The sequence below is a fragment of the Mustela nivalis genome (assembly GCF_964662115.1).
Source record: "Mustela nivalis genome assembly, chromosome: 13".
Lineage (NCBI taxonomy): Eukaryota > Metazoa > Chordata > Mammalia > Carnivora > Mustelidae > Mustela > Mustela nivalis.
In genome coordinates this window covers 90801251-90823670 of record NC_139032.1, presented here as the reverse complement: position 1 = coordinate 90823670, position 22420 = coordinate 90801251, and the positions used below count along the sequence as shown (strand labels likewise).

Genomic DNA, 22420 nt, shown 5'->3' with positions numbered 1-22420 from the left:
ACCACAGGCCTGCCCTTTCCCGCTGCCCATGGCTGCCCAGCACAAGCTCTGTGCGTGTCGTCCGTTCGCTGGGCGGCGCGGGTCCACCCGGCACCGACCTGTCCTGGGCGCGGGACAGACGGGAACTCTGCCCTTGGGGAGCTCGCACTGGACACCCCCACTAGGACGGCCATGCATCGTCTTTGCTTTCTAAACATTAAAAATTTTAGAGATCTGAAGAACGATTTCTCCATTGACTGCATTGTGGGAAGAGTATCCGTTCTCTGCAATCTGCTGAGGCTTCTTTTGGGGCCTTAATCAAATCCATTTTCCATAGACACTTCCGGGCTGGCTTATTTTCAAAGCGCAGACCCTGTGCAGTCGTGCACTCGACCAAGCCAGGTCCCTGGAGCCGAATCTTCCCCACCTTCCCCCACTTGTACACGCGCCCCCTCAGCTACCGTGACTGAACTGAAGGGTGTGACTCCATTCGTGCCTCCTGGACTTTGGTCACTTTTAAAACCCACGCTGATGTGCTGCTGTCAGACGCAACGAGGCTCAACGCGGCCACGTCTTCCCGTGGCTCCACCTCCTCTGTCCTGGGGACTCCCGCCTGCCAGAAGCTCGTTTTGTCTTGCGACCCCGACGCACAGGTCAGAGGGCAGGCCGGATGCACCAGGAGCTGTCTGCACTGCTGAGCCGGAAGGCGGACCCAAGAAACAGCCAGAATGCGGAGGGCGACAGGCATGGAAACCCCCATCGAGGTTCTGAGGCCCAGGAAAGTTCCAGCACACTCTGAACAATCCCGCCCCCTTCTTAGGGTTCCCACCTCTTTTCTAACGTCCTTCCTCATTCTGAACATTCTGTTTCTCGTTCCAACATTCCTTTTCACCCCTGCCTGGGAGTCAGACCTGACATATGTGCCGTTCCCCACACGGCCCTGCTTTCCCACGGAGCTTGTCTTCAGGACGGGGTGGCCGTTGTCTGCGGGCACGTGGGAGCCCTGGCTCCTGGAGGTGCCTTAAGCAGACCCCACCCCCGGCCATGGCCCCAGACTCCAACTAGTGCTAGATCAGGAAGAAACTTCCCCTCACCACACGGGCAACATACAAGTCAACCCCTTCACACCCACGATGCATCCTGGAAGATCTGTTCCCTCAAGAAAGATCACCCCAGCCCCAGGGCCACAGGCTTCCGACAAGTCTCCTCAGTCTTTCCGAGGCCAATACACAGGCCTTTCCTTGTCTTTCCTTGGTCCGATCACAATGCTCCTAAAAACACAGCCCCGAGCTGGGCGAGCATGAGCGGCCTGACGGGCCCAGGGCCAGCCACGCCTTTCACTCCATGACAGAGACCCTCTCTGGAACCCAAGACTGCCCCTTTCTTTCAAGCTCAGCTACTGCTTTAGCTACAAACACTATGACATCCCCTCCCCCGTGCTTGAGGCAGGATAACCTCCACTCCATCCCCTGGGCTCCGCGCCTAACACAAATACTTCCCGGTAAGGGAGTCATCTGGGCACGCTCCTGGCCTGCGCCTCCCTCCCTCAGAAAGAAGGAAAGATGCTTAGCAAAACCTAAACCCGAATTCCTGTTCCCGCAGCCCCCGCACACTTCCGCTGCCCTGCAGTCCACGGAGCGTCTGCGTCTCCTCCCTACCCACCGGGCTACATGCACCTAAGAGACAAGCTGACCTGTCACCAGCAGGACGCATGCGGGAGCCACTCAGAAACGCACCCCACACTTGCCGCCCCCCAACTAGGTTCTAGATGATTTCAGTTTTACTGAGGAGGGCGTGGAGCCCCACGCAGGGCTTGAGCTCACCACCCTGAGATCAAGGCCTGAGCTGAGACGGAGCCACCAGGCCCCCAGTTCTAGATGTTTCAAATGGACTGTAGCAAGACAGACAAAACCCTAACCACACTGAAATGTAAGAGAAATCACATAAGTTTAAGACTTTACCCAAATACTTCCAAAATCCCATTTCTCCGTGAAATAAAAACGCAGGTCAAGCATAAGCACATCCCCCTGGTCTGTCTGCATCTATCCACAGACATCCTGGCTGGGGTCAAGGACTCCACGTGCTACGCCCCGGCCCTTTATGCATCTGGCCCTACACACGCGTGGCGCGCCCCGCAGGGCTCGGGTCCCCCCCGGGGGCGTGCAGCACTCACCGTCCAGCTTCATCTGCTCCGGGCAGTAGTAGTGGACCACAGCCAAGAGCGCGGCCCCGTCACTGCCGTCGCGCATCAGGTCCTCCAACAACGGGAAGTAGGGCGGCTGCCGGGCGGACAGGTGCTCTCGGCGATAGCGCACCTGCAGTCGGCAGAAGGAGAACAGTGTACGCGCGCCGCGCCCTCACGACCGCCACACTGCAGCCCGTCACGTGGACAGCGGACACGATGCCCACTGGATGACGCGGGAACAATGGCAACCACACAGGAAAAGCTTGAATGTCCGGATGATGTGCTCTGCCTTGAACACACATGCTAAGACCCGGGGAGCTGAGCGCCACGGCCACCCTGGGGGACAGCAGGACGCCGCCGGGCTGTCCCACTCTGAGGGCGTGTGAGAGAGGAGGCAGGGTGCGCGGCCACACTCCCGAAAGCCGCCCGCTCGGCACGATGAGAAACAAGTTAAATGGTGAGACACTGAGGCTCGGAAGACCTGCCTCTCTGCTCCTGGCTCGGTGGGATCAGCCCTAACCTCAGCCGTTAAGAAAGGGGCGAAACAACACTAAGGTACGGTTTGAGAAACTCCCCAAACCGCGTTAAGGAAAATTCTATAGACTTCTCATAAACGCAACAGGGCGTCAGGAGACTGGACACGCACACATGCCCTGTGACAAGCAGGCGGCCACGGCCTCCACCCTCCTGCCTTCCGAGGAGGGGCTGTGCACCGGGTCCCGCGCCACCCCCGGCCTGCCGGCACGGCCCCCACCACAGGACATCTGGGGACGGTGTGCCGACACACATGCCGCCCAGGGGAGGCGAGTCCACGCAGGCGCCCGTCCCCGGGGTCCCGCCGTGCACGCACTCCGTTTCTTCTGCATCAACCCTCACAGCACAGCCGCCTCGCTCCGGGGGAAGAGAACACACGAGGCAAACAGGAAAGAAAACCAGTCCGTCCTGACGACCGCGCATTTCTGAGACTCATGCCGGATTCCACCCGAAGAAAAACCATCACTGAGTAATCAAGAATTTAAAGTTGTCTGAGTATCATCCCCAGCAGAAGAGTCGACACAGCCGGGGCGGGCCGTGCGTCCAAAACCCTGTCCAAGCAGGAACGGGTTTCCTCCGTGCCCATGACATGTGCTCACGGAGACTTTAACTTGTTTCTCAGGGCCCGCGACAGCGGGGACGGCGGGCGGCCGCGGGGACGGCGGGCGGCCACGGGGACAGCCCACGGGCCGGGTTCAGAGCAGAGCGCATGCACCGGGCCAGGCTTCCACACACACGACACAGCACACACGTGACAGACGGAGCACGGCATGCAGCAAAGCAGATGGCGTTGCGTGGAAGACGGATGGCATGGGCTGAAGATTGGGGAAAAGGACTCAACCTCGGGGTCCAAAGAGCTTGTCTCGTTACCTTCAAGGCAGGTCTCTAACCCGCCAGGCCGCAGAGCGCCAGCGTGTAGTGGCGGAGCCTGCCAGGCCTGCCCGCCGCGCCCCAGGCTCGGCCACACGAGCCTGTCCACCAGGCACTGGAGGCGCGGCCCCAGCTACCAGCCTCTACGCAAGGCCGGAAGGGCCACTGCTCCTGACCGCGTCTTTCAGACTCTACGACACTGTCTGCTGGGACTCGCCTTCCTACAGGATGGCTCAATTCCCGACGACATCCTCACTAAGTAACATAACTTAACACTCAGGCCCTTGGCCATCAGGGCTCCAGAAGTACGGAGACACACAAACTCTCCTAACAAGCTTGTCCTCGTCTTGGTTACAAACGCATCTCAGAGAAAAGCAAAATCCTCCCCAAAGTTGACCACAAAGCAGAATCCAGCAAACGCATGCGCTGGCCAGCTGACAGCCATGGTGTCTCCCTCATGATAAAACACTACGGACTGGCTGGTCTGAACAATTAAACTGAAGGCACAGGCAACGAAGAGTCTGCGGAAAGCTCTGTGCGCCACAGCTCCAGCCTAAAGCGCACCACTGGAAGGGCCCCGTGTTTCCCACAGGAACGGGGCAACAAACGGCTTCTGCTGCCTGAGCACATCAGCAAGGGGAGCACAGCTAAAACTGCAGACCCAAATCCCCACTTTTTAACTTTCTTCTTATGGGAAAATTCACACTTACTGTTAAACTGGATTCCAGAAATCCTGAATCTGCTGACCTAATCCACAGCCTTGCCTGGCCGTCCCGCTCCCCACCCCCGAGTGCAGGGGTGGGAAGGAAGCAGGGGTGCCCCGCACACCCCACGAGACGTCTCTAGAGAGGGACGTCCCCCTCCGCCACGCGAGTGGCCTTCCACGAGGCACGCCTCCTGCAGCCACCCCATGACCCGGGTCACACTCACTAGGAGATGTCACAGTCAATCTCACCGTCAGGGAATGTAACATCTTGATAAAATGTCAAGAGTAACCTGGAAATCCGACCGTTCCTTCCTGTGTCTGTGAGACTAGAGACAGGTCCTCTCGTCTCTGTTTATGTTCGTCACGTAAAGAAGTAAACTAAGTGTCCATAAGAAGAAACGCCAGAGTCTGCCTATAAAATTACCTAAAAAATCGGGCAAAACCAATCTGGGTGTGGGCTACAAAAAGCCTACTGAGCCCAAAACCGGGTTACGGCTCGCCCTGGAGAAAAGCAGCGCCCATCCCAGGGAGGACCTTTCAACCAAAGGACCAGGTTCGAGTGTGAGCAGCTGTTTAATGGAAGCAAGTGACCGCGACACGAAGGCTGTCTGGTGCGGCTGGGCGCACGGCGTTCACTTACGGGCACTAACTTCCAGTACCACTTGGAGGGGGACTGCTCGGGAAGCAGGGGAGGAAGCAGGAGAGAGTGTCAGCAGACAGGCCCGGCGGAACCGCACCAGACACACCGTCACGCAACATTCACGAGCCGGGACGTCCTCTGAGAGGTAAGGGCTGTCCGGCGCACGTGACCCGGACGCCCTCGCTCACCACACGACTGAGGTGGGAAGTCACAGGCACCTGCACCAACACTAGCCTCTGCGGGAGCAAAGGACACCCCGGAAACTTGGCGCGGGCCAGGCACCGCCACCGACAGATGGCAATGGCCACTCGGAGAGGTGCTCAGGGCGTCGTCTGTGCCCATCTAAAGACCAATGAGGCTCGGAAAGTGTGGCCCAGAGCGTGGTGCCCACGGCATTCCCGGAGTCTGGGAGCGCGTGGAGGAGGCGAAGGGACGCCAAGACCACAGACGTGATCGGGCCACATGGTACATGCGTGTAAGGGATGTGGGTTCAGTCACATGCCTGCTTGGCACAAAAAGTACTATCGCAGGGGAAGGACAGGACAGAAATGAGCAGAACGGATAATGCAGCGTCCGTGTCGCTTCACGGGACACGTAACATCATCTGCCTGGGCTCCAGGCTCTAGACACACCACCGGCCACGCTCGACCTCGTGGGCCACAGAAGGGATTCTCGAGGGCACCGCTGACAGCAGGCGACTTTCTCCTCAACTGGCGGCATCCAGAGGCTAATTCCCAGGTAGCCCTACACGCCCCCATTCTGAGTTTCCCGTCCCTCCTCCCAACATCTCCCTCTCCCTCCCACGTGACTACACGGCCCCTCACCCTCCCGCCCCTGCCCCCAGCAGGGAGAAACCCCAGTGCGCTGCCACGCCCACCGGACGGAGCTGGTCTGCCGGGAGACCTCGGGGCCTCGCTCCTCCGCAGGGGTGGGGCGGGGGCGCGCGAGTAAAGAGGAAGCAAATAGCACCGACAATTCTTTAAACCCGGAGGACACCAGCGGGATGCGTTCAGGAGGAGGTGAATTGGCCCTTTACCTTTTGGTGAGCTGGGCTTTCCAACAACTGCTGTTTTAACTTCACCTCTTTTTCTGTTATCTCCCTCATTTTAAGGTTTACCTGAAGCAGAAGAAAAATGCATTAAAAGGGCGATGGCTTTGGTATCTGCACACCCAAACCTCTGCACCCCCCAGCTGCACCCCCACCCCGCGTGTCCACGGTCCCGCGGGCGCAGGCATCCCTGAGGCCCACCGCGCGGATGCAGGAGTCCAGGGACCCCACGGCACAGCCGCTCCACAGGGAGACCAAAGCTGGCCCGCTGCTCCCTGCAATACTCCATGCCCCTGCCCACCCATCTGATGCTGGTCGCCTCACGACAGGGTCAACGGGCCACCTCGGTGAACGCCTGGGGCGCACAGACAACGCAGACTGTCACCACCAGCACAAACCACTGTGAGACCGTGTGGCCGGGACGGCCCGCGGCAGAGCCCAGCGGGTGTCCCACGTGCTCCCTGCCTGGTCACACGTGACACCAAATCAACTTTAACCGTAAGATCTAACTGTACACCCCTAAAACAACTAATACAAATGATCAGAAATCAAAGTATTCTCTCTTGAATGATTAACCCAAAGATAAAATCAAAACTGCAATCATAAGATAATACGCAGGGGGTGCCTGGGTGGCTCCGTCGGCTGAGTGGCTGAGTGTCTGACTCGCAGGTTCGGCTGAGCTCATGATCCCAGAGCCCTGGGATGGAGCCCTGAAGCCGGGCTCTGGGCTCAGCAGTCAGTCTGCTTGAGGATTCTCTCTCCCCTCCCCCACCCCGGAATACGCATGTACTCTCTCAAATGAATAAATGTTTAAAAAAATAAATAAAATAAAATCATGGAGAAAAATACTCATTAATGTTTCAAGGGATATGGTCAAAATAATCAGATAAAAAACACCAAAATGGGGACGCCTGGGTGGCTCAGTTGGTTAAGCAGCTGCCTTCGGCTCAGGTCATGATCCCAGCGTCCTGGGATCAAGTCCCACATCGGGCTCCTTGCTCCGCAGGGAGCCTGCTTCTCCCTCTGACTCTGCCTGCCACTCTGCCTGTGCTCGCTCTCTCTCTCTCTCTGACAAATAAATAAATAAAATCTTTAAAAAAAAAAAAAAAAAAAACACCAAAATGAATTTTCAAAATAATTTCAAAATAAATTTCAAAATAATCAGATAAAAAACACCAAAATGAATTTTATTTTTAAGACTTTATTTATTTACTTGACAGAGACGGGGGTGGGGGGGGTATAAGCAGGGGGAGGGACAGAGGGACGGGAAGAAGCAGGCTCCCCTCTGAGCAGGGAGCCTGACTCAGGACCTGATCCCAGGACCCCGGGATCATGACCTGAGCCGAAGGCAGTCACCGTGCCACCCATGCGCCCAAAACTGAGTATTTTATTAAACAAGAACACGGGCAGAGCATGTGGGTGGCTCAGTGGGGTAAAGCCTCTGCCTTCGGCTCAGGTCATGATCTCAGGGTCCTGAGATCGAGCCCCGCATCAGGTTCTCTGCTCGGCAGGGAGCCTGCTTCTTCCTCTCTCTCTCTGCCTGCCTCTCTGCCTACTTGTGATCTCTCTCTCTGTCCAATAAATAAATAAAATCTTTAAAATAATAATAATAACAATAGTGATTTTTTTAAAAGGCTAACTGTTGAAAGCAAAGTAGCATGTCTGCGCTTGCAGGGAGTGAATGCCACCAGCACCACAGAGGTCGGGAAGGGAAAAGGCGCTTCTGACATCATTTGTGAAACGGTATCGCTTTATCTGAAGTCAACTGTGCAGAAGTAAAGATGCATACTGTAAACCCTGAACGAGCCCCCAAAAACTACTGGATAAAGCAGAGTACTGAGAAATAGTCCAACATAAGCCATAAAAGAAGAAAGAAAAGGAAAAAATGAGGAAAGGAAAAAAAAACTAGAAAGCAGATCTCAAGCCCACAGGTCTCAGGAACCACATTACACGCTGAACACTTCAGCGACAAGGCCGGTGCTCGTGTTAAAGAGAAAGACGAGAGGGGGCGCCTGGGTGGCTCAGTGTGGACCCTGGACTCTTGATCTTAGGGGCTTGTGTGTTCGAGCCCCATAATGGCAGGGATTACTGAAAACGAGAACTTAAAAAAAAATAAAATAAAAAAGGGAAGACGGCCAACAGAGTGTGAAGACGTACGAGGAGGAAGGGAAAGGCGCAGCACAGGCGCGCCAGTGGTCAGGAAGCTGAGCGGCTGTGCTTCAGGAGTGGAGGCGGCCCTGGGGACGAGGACGGGCACCTGGACGAGAGACAGACACTCCCTGACGACAAAAGGGTTAATCCCTCCAGGAGATACAGAATCCCCAGAGACCGCACGCACCTGTAACAGCAGACCGCAAGGACAGACACAGAGGGGCGGAACCCAAGACGGGCACCGAGACCACAAGGCCTGTCACAGGCGGCGGGACAGGGCGCCCACAGCCGGGGCGCCCATGGCAGAGCACCCCACAGTGCTGGCACAGCACGCGCCGTGTGCCCTCACCCGCTGAGCGCTCAAGAAAGCCGCTCTGCGGACCGTCAGACCCCAACAGAGTCGGGGCTGACATCGCGGACTCTACTGTCTGAGCACAAGAGAGTGAAACCGGAGCACTGCAGGAGCCCAGCAGCCGCCCAGCCACGCGCAGACTCAGCCACGTGCAGACTTACACTCCAGGTAAGCCACGGGGGGAGGAGGATGCCGCAGGGGGAGCTGCGGGCGGCGCCCCGAGAAGGACAAGCGCCCCAGCACGCAAACAGGGCGCTCCTGCTGGAGAGCTACAGGCTGGCGCGGAGACAGGGCTGTAAGTGCTCGCTTTCTGCCTTCAACCAGAGAGGAGAGCAAAGCGAACTCAAAATAAAAAGGAAGAAAAGTTAAATAGCAAATAAAAGAAATCAGGAAAAATCTAAAGCATGTTTTTAGAAGATCACAGAAGATGACAAAGCAGACCAAACGGAGGAAAGAAAACTCAAGTGACAGCAACAAGAGGAGACGTCACTACAGACATGCACACATTGAAGGGATAATAATTTAATTCAATCATTTAGGTAAAACTGAGATTCCTTAGAAGTCACAAGTCACCCAAACTGACACAGAATTAAATACAAAACCCAAAGTCGGGCAGCATACTTGAACACGCAGCTAACCACAGACGCCCTACAAGCGTCTCCAGTCCTCGGGAAGGCACGGAGGAAAGCCGTGGGAAGCTGGCTGCACACGTCCGCTCCAAGGGCACCTGGACAGACCGACGAGGCCAAGTGCTGGCAACGGTCAGGGGCACCGGGGCTCCCTCATTAGTGGGAGATTCGTCACTTGCGAAGACACTCCGGCAACCTCCTCCGACGGTCGGTCATATGTCCGTGTACTCCTCTGTACGCTACTCAACGAGACGAAAACACACCCCGCCTGTGGACCTGTGCACAGTGTCCCTGGCAGGGTCAGTCACAAGAGACGAACCCTGGGAACAAGCGCGGTGCCCATCAGCAGGGGACCGGGAAGCCACGCTCTGCTCATACAACGGAAGCCTCCTGAGTTCGAAAAGAAAACCGCTGGCAGACACACTAGCGTGGATCGATGTCAGAACCATTTCATTCCGCGGAAGCAGCGAGCCACAAAATGAGCACATACACGGGTCTATTTCTATCAAAACCTGAAAGAGCTAACACTAACCCCCAAGGAAGAAAGCAGACCAGCAGTGATCTAGGCTATAGCACTACTGTACAGGGGACAAAGGGACTCTGTGACGTGACGGAGATGTCACCTTGACTGTGAGTGTTAAACACACAGCCACTTGTCAAAACTCAAACATACAGCAGTGAAGGTAGGTTTTGTTTGTTTGTCAAAGACTAAGCAACTGGCCAGCCATCAAGAAAAATGAAAAAAGCCACAGCAAGATGGTGCTGGTCCAACTCCAGAACTCCAGGACACAGGACAGCTCAGTCACTCACAGAGAGCAGGGACTCTGGAGAACAGCTCAGTGGGGAGTCCCAGCCCGAGGGAGGGCGATCCCCAGGCCCCTCCAGAGTGCCCGATGACCCAGCGGGAGGGAAAGGGGCCTGCTCAGAAGCTGGGGATGCGGGCAAAGCCACCACCTTTCTGAGCACGCGGCCATGTCCGCACACGCTCCCGGCACAGCAGCACCAGCTGAGAGGGAGAACGGGAGCCGGCCCAGCACGGACGCCAAGGGCTCTCCAGATGGTGGTGCGGCAAGGGCCAGCCGGCAGGTAGGCAAGAGCTAGGTGGCAACCACTGAACCACTCAGGCTGGGCAGCACAGTCCCTAGAAGTGATGCCGCAGAGGAAAAAAACCCAGAGGTCGCCGACAGGCATCGACTCCACAGTGGCTGAAAGGGGTGGCAGCACCCAGACACAGAAAGGAAGTGAACCCACAGAAACACGTTCCCAAGTGAAAACAGGCCAACACGGCAGTGAGAAAAGCCAAAATCTGTACCCAAGCCTACTCACCCAGCAGGAATCTGGGGAACACACTGCCGACAAGCACAGCTTCGAAGAAGACCCAGATGTCCTCAGGCATGAAGACTGATGCCGGAGAGAAAGCTCCTACGGGAACTCCCGAGCACCTGAACCTTGTTAAACATGCAGCAGTTTTCAGTGGGAAGAAAACCCACCTGCAGAAGGAAGGTGGGAAGGTCTCTAGGCTCCCTTCCAAGCCACCAGGCGCCCGAGGACCCACAGCCACTGGAGTGCAGAGAGCGTGGGGTGCATCTTGCCCTGCATTGGAGCGCACATCCCAGAGAAGCCTCGCAAGCAGCTGAGTGAGCACAGCCCCCGTCTGACACTGGGAGTCCACGCTGGAGCGAAACCGCCGTGAAGCTGTGAGTGCAGCAGCCCTGGCCAGGGCTCAGCACTCGGCCAGCGTCGAAGAACACACAGGAGGGAAAATCGATCAACATAAAAAGCTTGTGTTCACATGGAAATGCTAAGGAACTAGCGAAACATGGAGAACACTGAATAAAAATGTAACTACTGAGCAAGGACAAAGAAAAGTCACAAAAAAAACGGAAGCAAGTATTAACTCCAGGAAAACCAAAGTGCAGCACTCAAGAAAGGGGTCGCGAGCTGTGACAATGTCATTCCTAGTCACAGTTATGTCACCTCTGACTGCAGACCCAACCCCAGCAGGCCACGTGACCACAGGAGGCCGCCAGGGACCTAAGGGGAAGGTCCCATGAGCGAATGCCTACCAGAAGCAGATACGCCAGAAGCAGGGCATTTCTTTACAACAGAGGTTAGTGCCAGAAGACAGCCGTGAACGGATGAAAGTGACGCTGCCGAACCACACGACAACCACCTTCCGCATCGAAGCCACGGCCCACAGGTAAACAGAGGCAACAAGAACCTGGAGAACCGTGTACAAAAACACTGCAACACGGAGGGCAACCCCTAAAACATGTGAAACGTGATCACGTAGGGGAGAAAAGGAATACACCCCACCCCCAAAGAAATATGACCAAAGATGATAAACAATTTACTGGAGGGAAAATAAAGAAATAGCCAAACATATACCCTATTTTTAAGACTCTGATTTGCCCAGTGAATGAAAACATAAAAGTAAAAGATGACACTATGTTTCACCCTTAAAAATGGCAAGTTCTTTTTCGGTCATCTCCGATCTAGGGGAAGTCACGGAGTAAGACGCCTTCATGGACTAACAGTATGAAACACCAGTCCGACCGCCACACTCAGAACCTGCAGAAACCACTCTAAAGCCTTTAGAAACAAACCTCACCCAGGTGGCGACCACTGGCCACCAGTCGCGAGCAGAAGCAAAATGCGCATGGCCACCTACGTAGCCCACACCCGGAGACTACAGCAGGCGGGCGGCAGGCCAGCCCAGACACCCCTCCCCATCCTGCCAAGAGCAAGCCTCAGCTGGGGGCCCAGCAGCTGGAAGCACCCAGTTGTGCCTTTAAGCCTACATATTACATCCAAATGAACAAAAATGATGAGAGTTTATATTAAAACGCTACATTTCCAACTGGTAAAGTTACAGCAAATATATATTTGATTTTGTTTACTCCTGGTGTTTTCTAAATTTTCTATAATGACCATGTCATTTCGTTTATAAACGGAAAAACTCAATGCAAGTTGTTAGAGGGGGAGAAAGGCTAGAACTTGAACTTCAGCGGTGAGGGAAGGAGGAACATAGAGCACAAGGTCAAGACACCCTGCGGAGGCCGTGTGGCGACGGACAGCGGCTCTGTCTGCGGTAACCACAGCTGGGAGAGAGCTGTCCAATCGCTATGCTGACCTCCCGAAACAAACGTAGCTTTGTAGGTCACCGGTAAGAACACACACACCCAACGCCTGACCTCAGAAGCTCATGCTGGATTTACAGAAACAACCCCTGCGAGCACGGGCAAAGCAGGGGACTCTAAGTTTCACCTTAGCTCATGATCTCAGGACGGTGGCACCAGAACGGACGCCACACTCCGCGTGAAGCCTGCTTCAGTGTCTCGCTCCCTCTTCCTCGGTCCCTCCCTACCTCTCGCTCTCCAAACAAAACAAAGAAGGAAAGAATCACTCGGGGTTCAGTTTCCTATGGAAACACACAGCAGCCCCAAACATCTTTTTGTTTGTTTGTTTTAAATCTTATCCATTTGACAGAGATCACAAGCAGGCAGAGAGGCAGGCAGGGGAGAGAGGGGGAAGCAGGCTCCCCACTGAGCAGAGAGCCCAACACAGGGCTCGATCCCAGGATGCTGAGATCATGACCTGAGCTGAAGGCAGAGGCTTTAACCCACTGAGCCACCCAGGCAACCCCCCAAACATCATTTTCTAACCAAGTTCTTGTGGGTGCTTCCGACACGTGTGGGATTACACAAGCGACAAGTAAGACATACGGCGACAAGCAAGAGGCGACCTGGTAGGCCATGGCCATGGCCAGCTTCCAAGTCCACACCAGGACCCAGAGGTTCCAGTGAACCCTGGAGAAGCCCTCTACCTCACTGGGAAGAGCTCTAGGTCATCTGGTCCTCCATCTGATCCCCCTGACCTATACCTGGGTGGGAAACCAAGTACACAACGGGCGTCTTAGAATTTACAACAGGCACTTGACATAAGGCCGTGCTTCTCAGGACAATGAAGGAAGGTCCTTTCAAAGGAGCCGACCCACACACCAGGGCCTGGCTTCACCATGCTTGACTTATTCCACGGCCACGGATCCTTACCTCGCGTCTTATCAAAGCCTTACACTGTAAAGAATGCACGCACAACTGTATGAGGACGTCATTCACAACTCGTGGCACACTCAAACAGCGTGACAAGGCACAGCTCCGTCTTCTGTTCCCTCTGCTTTATGACCCAAGCGTCCCCCAGGGCACACGTGCAAATCAGGATGCTTATTAACCAAAAAGCTTTGGTGAGGTAACCCTATCAATAACACAAGCCACTAAAACTACTTCCACACTCTGCAGATTACACTGGCGGCTCCGGAGCTCAAGAGGGGGAAACGGCACTCAGGAAAATACCACTTTTCTCTTAATTGCCAAAGCACCTTGTAAAATCGAGGCCTCCTTGAATGCCCAGAGGCAGGGAGATGAACCTCGACAGGCCGGGACCCGACAGGCCCCGCTCACACCCCGCCTTTCCACGGCCAGGCGTGGAGCCCTCTCGGTCTGCACGGCCGCAGGCGCAGGGCGCACACAGCACACTCGCTTCCTGCCCCCACGGGCCCCGCTAGGGGCTGGTTCTCAGTGGGACACGCAAGGAGGTGCCTCCCGTCCTCTGTGGAGACAGCACCTGCCGCCCGAGGGGCACCCCTTCACACGGCTCGAGGAGACGCTCACAGCCCCTCGCCCCCGCCCTGGCCGCGGCCCCCGGCACTCACCTTGTTCACCCAGAACACCATGGCGTCCTCGAGGTCGTACGGAAGCTCCTTCGAGGCGCTGAATGTCGAGAAGCGCTTGACGCTGGCCACCACCTTCTCGATGCTGATCATCTCCACGGTGTAGGCCATCATGAGGGCATCCACCATCGCCATGTGGGCGCTCTGGAAGCAGAAGCAACAGTCAGGTTCAACACACACTCGGCTCGCAGATTCCAACCCAGCTCCGTTCTGACAAGGTCATTATCTGCACATTATCCATCCCCAGGCTCCGGACAACTCGGCACTCTGTGGTGTGGAGGACCCTGTGCCTTTCTCATCTCCATCGCAACCTGGAGAGCCTCTGAAACAGGGGGACCCTGTTTCAGGGCTGAGACAAAAGGTCCAAGGGGAAGAGGTGTGTCCGAGGCCGCAGGACGACGAACGGGCCCCCGGGTGCCAGTCAGGAGCCCTGAAGGCTCACGGCACAGCACACCTTTGCACCCTTTCTTCCCAGAACCGAGGAACAGTCTCTTTTTTTTTTTTTTTTTTAAAGATTTTATTTATTTATTTGACAGAGAGAGATCACAGTAGACAGAGAGGCAGGCAGAGAGAGAGAGAGAGAGGGAAGCAGGCTCCCTGCTGAGCAGAGAGCCCGATGCGGGACTCGATCCCAGGACCCTGAGATCATTACCTGAGCTGAAGGCAGCGGCTTAACCACTGAGCCACCCAGGCACCCGAGGAACAGCCTCTTGACTCGCACAACACATCGTCACAAAGCCCACGAGTGCAAAACGCCAGTGACCAGCCCAAGCAGCAACAGGGAAGCAGGGGGAACCGCCGGCGCAGTCCCACCAGCGGTGCAGCCCCCAGAGGAAAGTGGGGACAGGGAAAGACAGGCACGTTTCCTTCTGTGTCGCGACGCACACAGGCGATTCGCACGAAACCACCCAACAGGACAGGCTCAGGGACGGTGGAGCACAACACCTGCAAAACCTCTGCCTCCAGCTGTTTTTATTAACAGGTCTCGGCCCACGCTCGGCATCCACGGAGCTCTCCCGACGCCGACCAGCGCGGAGAGGAAGCGGCTCCTTCCCCACTCTCTGCCACGACAGGCCCCCGAGACACGCGCAGCTCAGGACCTCGCCAACACCTCGCACACGCGCGAACCTCGGCCGGCCTGCGGGACTCTCATGCTCGTGCTACCTCTGCCTCAAGTTTTGGGCCGACCACGCCACGTGCAGCTGGGCCACAGGGGGACAGCCGGCAGCAGGACAGGCCAGGGCGCCATGCTGGTGGCCGTGGCCCTAGAAGCCCTTAAAGCAGTCCCTGTGGCGACGGCCCCCGCCCCCACAAACGCGCGGGAAACTCACCATCTTTATGGGCGCGTGGCTGAGGTCGGGGTCCGTCACGGGGGTGTCGTCACTCTCCATCACGTAAATCCCTTTCCGAGACAGGGCTTGGATGACAGACTGGTGTCCCTGTAGGGCGGCCACCTGGTCCCCCTTGAGGATGAGGCTGCAAACACGGCAGTACAGCTCACTGGACAGCAGGAGCTTGGTGACGGGCGGCTTGATGTGCTCCTGCTCGTACTGGTCAATGTAAAAGGGGTCCCTGAGGTCCTCGGGGACGTCATCTGGGCCGAGGGAAGAGAGGACCACGTGAGCGGGACGCGTCCGTTCAGAACACTAAGAGAGCACAGAGCTGCCGCTGATCCCGATGGGTGACTGATGACATAAAGAGACCCCAGGACTGCACACTCCCACACCTTCTCCCCTGGCAGAGGCAAACGGGCTGCTCACCCTAGCTGGGAGGGCCTGGGCAAGGCACCACCCCCGGAGCAGCTTCCCCACCACCACCTCTTCCCGACACAGGAGAACCAGAAGGGGGTGTGGGAGCCCCAAGGGGGTAATGGAGGCAAAAAGCGACCGAGACACAGCGAGGCTGGAGGCAGGGCACCTGGTCCCACCACCGGCAACGCGTGCGGCCCCCAGGACCACCCAGCAGCTGGTCACCCCGTGGGACAGCGGGCAGCACCGCCGACATCAGCGCTGGGAAGGAGCTGAGCGCATCTCTCCCCTGACACCCAGCTCATCCAGAGGAGAGCGAGGCTGAATACTGCGGTCTTGACGGACGAGAAGGCCGAGCCTCTGGCCACCGCGCCATGGTCAGAACAGCGGCGCCGGGCCTTCACCCGACTTTGGACCAGGCAGCATCAGGGCCACCCAAGCCGTGCCCATGAAGCATCACAACTTCATCAAATCAAGCATTACGAATGAGGAAACAGAAGCACAGAGCGAGTACACCACGTGCTCAAGGTCACAAGCAGCAGAAAACAACCACGAACGCAGCCGGAGTCGGTGTCTACACCACCTCCAGCATGAACACGCCGGCCACGAACGCAGCCGGAGTCGGTGTCTACACCACCTCCCGCATGAACACGCCGGCCACGAACGCAGCCGGAGTCGGTGTCTACACCACCTCCCGCATGAACACGCCAGCCACAAACGCAGCCGGAGTCGGTGTCTACACCACCTCCAGCATGAACACGCCGGCCACGAACGCAGCCGGAGTCGGTGTCTACACCACCTCCCGCATGAACACGCCGGCCACGAACGCAGCCGGAGTCGGTGTCTACACCACCTCCAGCATGAACACGCCGGCCACGAACGCAGCCGGAGTCGGTGTCTACACCACCTCCAGCATGAACACGCCGGCCACGAACGCAGCCGGAGTCGGTGTCTACACCACCTCCCACATGAACACGCCGCCGGGCCACGAGTGCAGCCGGAGTCGGAGTCTACACCACCTCCCGCATGAACACGCCGGCCACGAATGCAGCCGGAGTCGGTGTCTACACCACCTCCCGCATGAACACGCCAGCCACAAACGCAGCCGGAGTCGGTGTCTACACCACCTCCAGCATGAACACGCCACCGGTCACGAGCGCAGCCGGAGTCGGTGTCTACACCACCTTCCGCATGAACACGCCGGCCACAAATGCAGCCGGAGTCGGAGTCTACACCACCTCCCGCATGAACACGCCGGCCACGAGCGCAGCCGGAGTCGGTATCTACACCACCTCCCGCATGAACATGCTGCTGGCCACGAGCGCAGCCGGAGTCGGTGTCTACACCACCTCCCGCATGAACACGCCGGCCACGAGCGCAGCCGGAGTCGGAGTCTACACCACCTCCCGCATGAACACGCCGGCCACGAGCGCAGCCGGAGTCGGAGTCTACACCACCTCCCGCATGAACACGCCGGCCACGAGCGCAGCCGGAGTCGGAGTCTACACCACCTCCCGCATGAATACACAGGCTGTCTGTGCACAGCTGGGGACACTCGTTTTCTAAATGGCTGGAATGGTCAGCCCTGTGGTGTCCCTCACACTGGCCCTGCACGATGCCAACTGCTGTTCCCCAAAAGTGGGGACACTCTGTACTCAAGTGGATTGGGAAACAGCCTACACAGAGGCTGGTCTCCGCTGGAGAGGCCCGCAGACCTTTAACTCTCCAGCCTGAGACCTCCCCCACACACGCCCGCCGAGCTATTTGAAGCATCCCCACCTGTGGAAGGGTTCCGACAAGCCCAGTCTCTCCGAGGAGGCTGCTGAAGGAGACCTACAACACCCGCGGCTGAGACCCGGGGCCGGCAGCACGCCCTCCCCCTGCACAGTCCAGGCTCTGGTCCAACTCTCAGCGGTACTGCCTAAGGAAGAGGCAACCTTGCCAGGGACCCCCAAAGCACCCTCCGCCTGCCCTCCCGCCCCCCGCCCTCCGTCCTCCGCACTCTTCTCAGAGCCCTCAGTCAGTTCACTGTGGCTCTGGGCCTCCTCCGTGTCCCCTGTCTCCTCAGCGCTTACTTCCAACAACAGTAGCTACCCTGTACGCTGCCCTTTGTTTTCAAGCTCCTGGCTCAAAGCCCGATGAGAGCATCAGGGTAGCCCAGTGGGCAGGGAGGAAGGACCAGGGCCAGAGGGTCCCACCCTTGCCTCAGGGACAAAGCAGCCAACAGCTCCAGAATGAATGGACCCTGTCAGAGACAATCCTATTTTGAAATCGCCCAGGCTTCTGAGTCACAACAGACCATCCCACCAATAAAAGCCGCAAGGACCAGTGGAGAAAACACAGTGAGAAGATTTCTGCCTTCTTGGTAGGTGATGGTGACGTGAGAGTGGGGGCCGAGGCAGGGCCAGGTGCTAAGGGACGGACAGGAGCCAGGACAGGGAGCGGAGAGCAGCCTGGAGGACGCGCGGAGGACGCCAGACCTGGTCCCCAGCAGCACGAAGTCAGGGGAGGACGGTGAGCCAGGCAGTCCACGGTCCGAGGACGTTTTCAGGGGCAACACACAAGGCTGCCCTGGGCAGGGGCAGTGGGACCAGCCAGCACTGGGGCCTCGAGATCACCCCCGCCGAGTCCTCTGCCTCTCTCCACACCTGCCCCACCTCCATCCCCTCTGCTGGTTCCCGTTTCTCCAAACACTGGAAGAGGCACTGCCCATTTCACCAGGCAGGTGACCTCGGGCTGGCAGGCTGCACACCCTGACGCCAGCCCCTCCCCTGAGCTGCTCCACCCCTCCGCCCCCTGGAGACTGGCAGGTGGAGGCTGCCACCACAGAGCCTAGCCGCTGTCAGGGACCTCCACCTCCCCCGCCCGCCCTCCTGGGCGGCTCCGTCTCAAGGTCAGCTGCTCAAACCTAAAGCTTCAGGGTCATCCAGTCCTCTTCCTGCCAACCTTCCGGCAACTCTGGCTGACTTTCAGTCTGAAACAGATCCAGAACCTGACAGCCACTGCCATGGAGGGGACGGGACCCAGGCACAGCGGGGGGCTGTCCCTAGGAAGGACAGAGGTCCTGGAACACAGGGGCAGAAAGACACTCGAGCTGAACCCCGGAAGCTGGCGAGGCTGAACAGATCACCCATCACGGCCCAGCAGCTGCCTTCGCTTTTACAGGAGGCCCACTTAGTGGGAGCTTCAAAAATAATCACTACAGGGGCGTCTGGGGGGCTCAGTGGGTTAAGCCTCTGCCTTTGGCTCAGGTCATGATCTCAGGGTCCTGGGATCGAACCCCACATCAGGCTCCCTGCTCCATGGGGAGTCTGCTTCCCTCTCTCTCTGCCTGGTTCTGAGCTCTCTGTCAAATAAATAAATAAATAAATAGTTGCTATAAATTGATTCCCATAAACTACTTTTTAATCACGTATGGACATGAACATGAGTCCTATCACTGACTCACCTAACCTGCGGAATCAGGACCCTGGCAGTTACGAGAAAATGCACCCGCTCCAGGTACACACTCTGGACCTCGACACAGGCCCCCTGCTGCCCCGTGTCCCCGCGGGACCCCGTACCCGCCCCCCAGGGCCGCACCAGCCCCTCCCCACCCCGCCCCCCCTCCAGCAGAGTCAGGGGCTAACCAGCTGCCTCAGGGGCTCAGCGCCTGCCAGGACTGCTTGGGCACATTTCTGAAATTTCCCATTGGTTTTACTGAAGTCAACAACCATTTTAAAAAAAGACAACTTGCAAACGTCTTGGACCTATGCCCAGTGACTGACTCCCTCTCCTCTACAAGCCAAGATCAGTTGGTCACAATTACCCGTTTGTTTAGGGCTCATTTACTGAGGGCCTCCTGTGAGCCAAAAACGTGCAGAAACGAGGGGGTCAAACGAGGCAGAGCCACCGCCTGGGCAGAGCCTCTTCAGACGACGGAGAAGTCACCAAGTGACACGGACACAAGGCTCTGGGCACCATGTAGAGGGGGACAGGCGCAGTGGGGCACACATGAGACCCCAGGCCGGCCCCGCAGGGCAGGGAGCAGGCCGTCGCAGCCGATGGGGCAGGAAGGGGGGCCGGGACGATGACACATGAGGGACACATGAGGCCAGGACCCTGAAGAGAGGATTCTGGGAAACCACGGCTCGAGGCCGCAGGAGGAGCCAGCCACACAGGCCACTTTGTTACTCGCCCACCAGGCGACCGACTAGGCCCGTACCCACTGCCCGCACAGGAGGGACTCGGGGTGTCCGTGGGGTCGTCAGGGACTGAGGCAGGCACAGGCGCTCAGGGGGCTAGAGTAACGAGGGCGACCGGCCCCGGGGGGATCGGGGGAGTCAGAGGAGAGGGGCTACTCGCTGCCAGAGCCCCACTGCAGTCAGCGGCCTGAGCGACGACGGGGGCTGGCCGTGACCAGGCAGCAGCGGGAGGGGCACCAGGTCTGCGGTGCGACCAAGGAGACGGCAAGTCTCCCACTTGGCCGACGAGGACGGGGCTTCTGCTAACTCAAACACCAGAAGCTCAGGGTACGGCCAGGAGAGAAGGACGCTCCGCCGGGCGCGACAGGTCCGCGGCGTCCGGGGGCTCTCGCGGGGCGCTCGGCAGACGCAGAAAAACCCAGAGACCCAAGCGCTGGAGAAAGGAGCTGGCTGGGACCCACACCCCAGAAATCGTCAGGGCGGCCACGGGGAGAGCGTGCGGAGTACCCACCGCCCACGGAGGGCTGCCAAGCCCTGACACGGAGAAGAGGTCAGGGCACGGGGGACCCCAGAAGGTGGGGTCAGAGAGAGAACACATCCAAGCGGCAGTGATCCGCGACACAAGACCCAAGAGACTGGAAGGTGCCCGTGGATTTACAAGTGGGAGGCAGCGCTGGCCCTGGGAGGAGCCGGGTGAGCAGGGACGGACGAAGGGGCTGCGGAGGGCGCCACTGCTAGTGCTGGCGGCGGCCAGCTGTCTGGCTGAGAGGGATGGACAGAAGGAAGGACAGGATGGACGGAAGGACAGACCGAAGGCAGGAAAGGGGAAGCAGCAGGGGAGTGAGAGGGCAGAGGCCACGAGCCGAAGGCGCACCCAGCAGACAGCTGGAAGGCAGGAGGCTGCCGAGCGGGAGGGCGATGCCTGGCAACCCAGCAGAACATGGAGCCACAAGAGCGCGGTCTGGGGGACAGGGGTCCCGGTGACACAGGCCTGCAGTGACAGCAGGCACACTGTGGATGGCCAGCGACACAGGGCTAGGACCCGCAGGTACATGTGACGCAAAGACCGTGCGGGCAATGGGAGGGCTCGGGCCAGCCCACTCCACAGAGGGAGGGCGCACAGCAAGTGCCGGATTGGAGATGGGCAGCAGGTGCGCAGGCGACGGAGGGCAGCGCCTCCTACCACTGGGCCTCCCAGATCCTCAGGTGCTAAGAGGGCCTGTCCCCCTGTCCACGGCAGAGAGCTGAGTCCTGGTGCTGAGGGGAGGGCTGGAGTCCTGGGTCTCAGGCCTCACGTAAGCGTTAGCTGCCCGCTCTCCTCCACAGGACCGTCAAGGACTTCAAGAGGTTAAAGAGGCACGCCAAGGAAGCACCCATCCGTCACCACGTTCCACCCTGCAGACTGCCGCCACGTCCCCTGCACCCAGAGCTAGGCAAGGGAGCCCCTCGCCGACACCCCACTACGGCCCCCCACGGAAGCCCAAGACCCCAACAGGCTCCAGGGGGTCTGAGGACAGCAAAGACCACCCAGCCGCCCACAACCAGCAGGACAGAACCTCAGTCCAGGGCTTCCAGCAGCCCGCCGTGCCCTGCCGCAGCCCACCTCCCACCACGGGCGGGTGCCAAGACGTCAGCACTCATGCCACTGAGAGTGGCCACTGCTGAGGTGCCAGAGGCGGCTGTGACGGTCCCCATCAAGGACACCTACACCACCTCTCACTGGGGACGCATGGGGACAAGCCCCACAAATCATCATAAGGGCAGTAAAATCAGCCAGAGGCCTTCGAATCTGCCCACACCCCAAGCCTACGCCAGGAATGCAAGAAAGCCGAGCAGCTGTGCCAGGCGGAACCCGTGAACCCTCCTGCTCTACAGCCGCCGAGCACAGCAGCAACGCCACAGCCAACAGTCGTGCAAGCAGGCGCCCTCGCCGCCGCTGTGCTGGGGCAGCCTCGGCTGCAGGAAGCACAGACTCGTCTTCCAGCCAGACCAGAAGGACAGACGCTGGGCACCCCCCGCCTCAGGAAGCAGGAGCGGATGCTGCAGAGGGAATCCCCGAATCTGAGCGTCCTGTCCCACACAACCCAAGTGGCCCCGGCGTGACCCCAATGGGATCGGCACAGCAACGACTTGAGAACTACGCTGGGACCCAGGTTTCACTGTGGTGTCCTGTGGGCCGGCCAGAGTGGCCCAGGCCTTTCAGGACCAAACGAACACGGAGCTGAGCCGCACACGAGGCAGGCAGACTTGGTCTCGGCCTAACTGGGCCGCCAGTTTACAGAAAAACTTTCTAGATCTTAACAGGATCCAGAGTCTCACATGTCAGAGTCAGAATACCCAAGACATGATCTGGATTTACTCTGCAAAGAAAACAGAGGGAACCTACAGTCAAGAGACCCCTGACCCCGCGAGGGCCCAAACGTCAGAGTCCTCTGACGGGGACTGACGGGTGTTTACAAGCACGCTCCAAGGAGGAAGAGCAAATGTTTCTTAAATGAATGAAAACACTAACACAAAACTGTGAGAAACTCCATTAAAAAGAAGTCCCAGGGTGGAGGGAAACCCAAGACCAGAGCAGAGGAGGGCCGGGCGCTGCTGAAGAGAAGAGGGGGCTGCAGCCCGCACAGTGCTACCCCGGGGAGGTGGAGACACTACGGCCCGGGCC

General features: G+C 58.2%; 2 protein-coding genes across 3 annotated transcripts in view; one reads left to right on the top strand and one right to left on the bottom strand.

Moving 5' to 3' along the window:
- The window catches only part of KCNT1 (potassium sodium-activated channel subfamily T member 1), a 299723-nt gene that overhangs the window by 81089 nt on the left and 196214 nt on the right, over window positions 1-22420 (top strand). The gene's annotated exons all lie outside the window — the stretch shown is intronic.
- The window catches only part of CAMSAP1 (calmodulin regulated spectrin associated protein 1), a 57983-nt gene that overhangs the window by 20699 nt on the left and 14864 nt on the right, over window positions 1-22420 (bottom strand). Inside the window, exons 2-6 of one of the 2 annotated variants that reach the window (XM_082696198.1) lie at window positions 15155-15417; window positions 13806-13967; window positions 5951-6031; window positions 4915-4947; window positions 2153-2294 (exon numbers count right to left, since the gene is read on the bottom strand). In XM_082696198.1, the coding sequence (XP_082552324.1) occupies window positions 2153-2294; window positions 4915-4947; window positions 5951-6031; window positions 13806-13967; window positions 15155-15417 (681 nt within the window). The remainder of the gene's footprint in view (window positions 1-2152; window positions 2295-4914; window positions 4948-5950; window positions 6032-13805; window positions 13968-15154; window positions 15418-22420) is intronic. The other variant, XM_082696199.1, reaches the window with a different exon arrangement.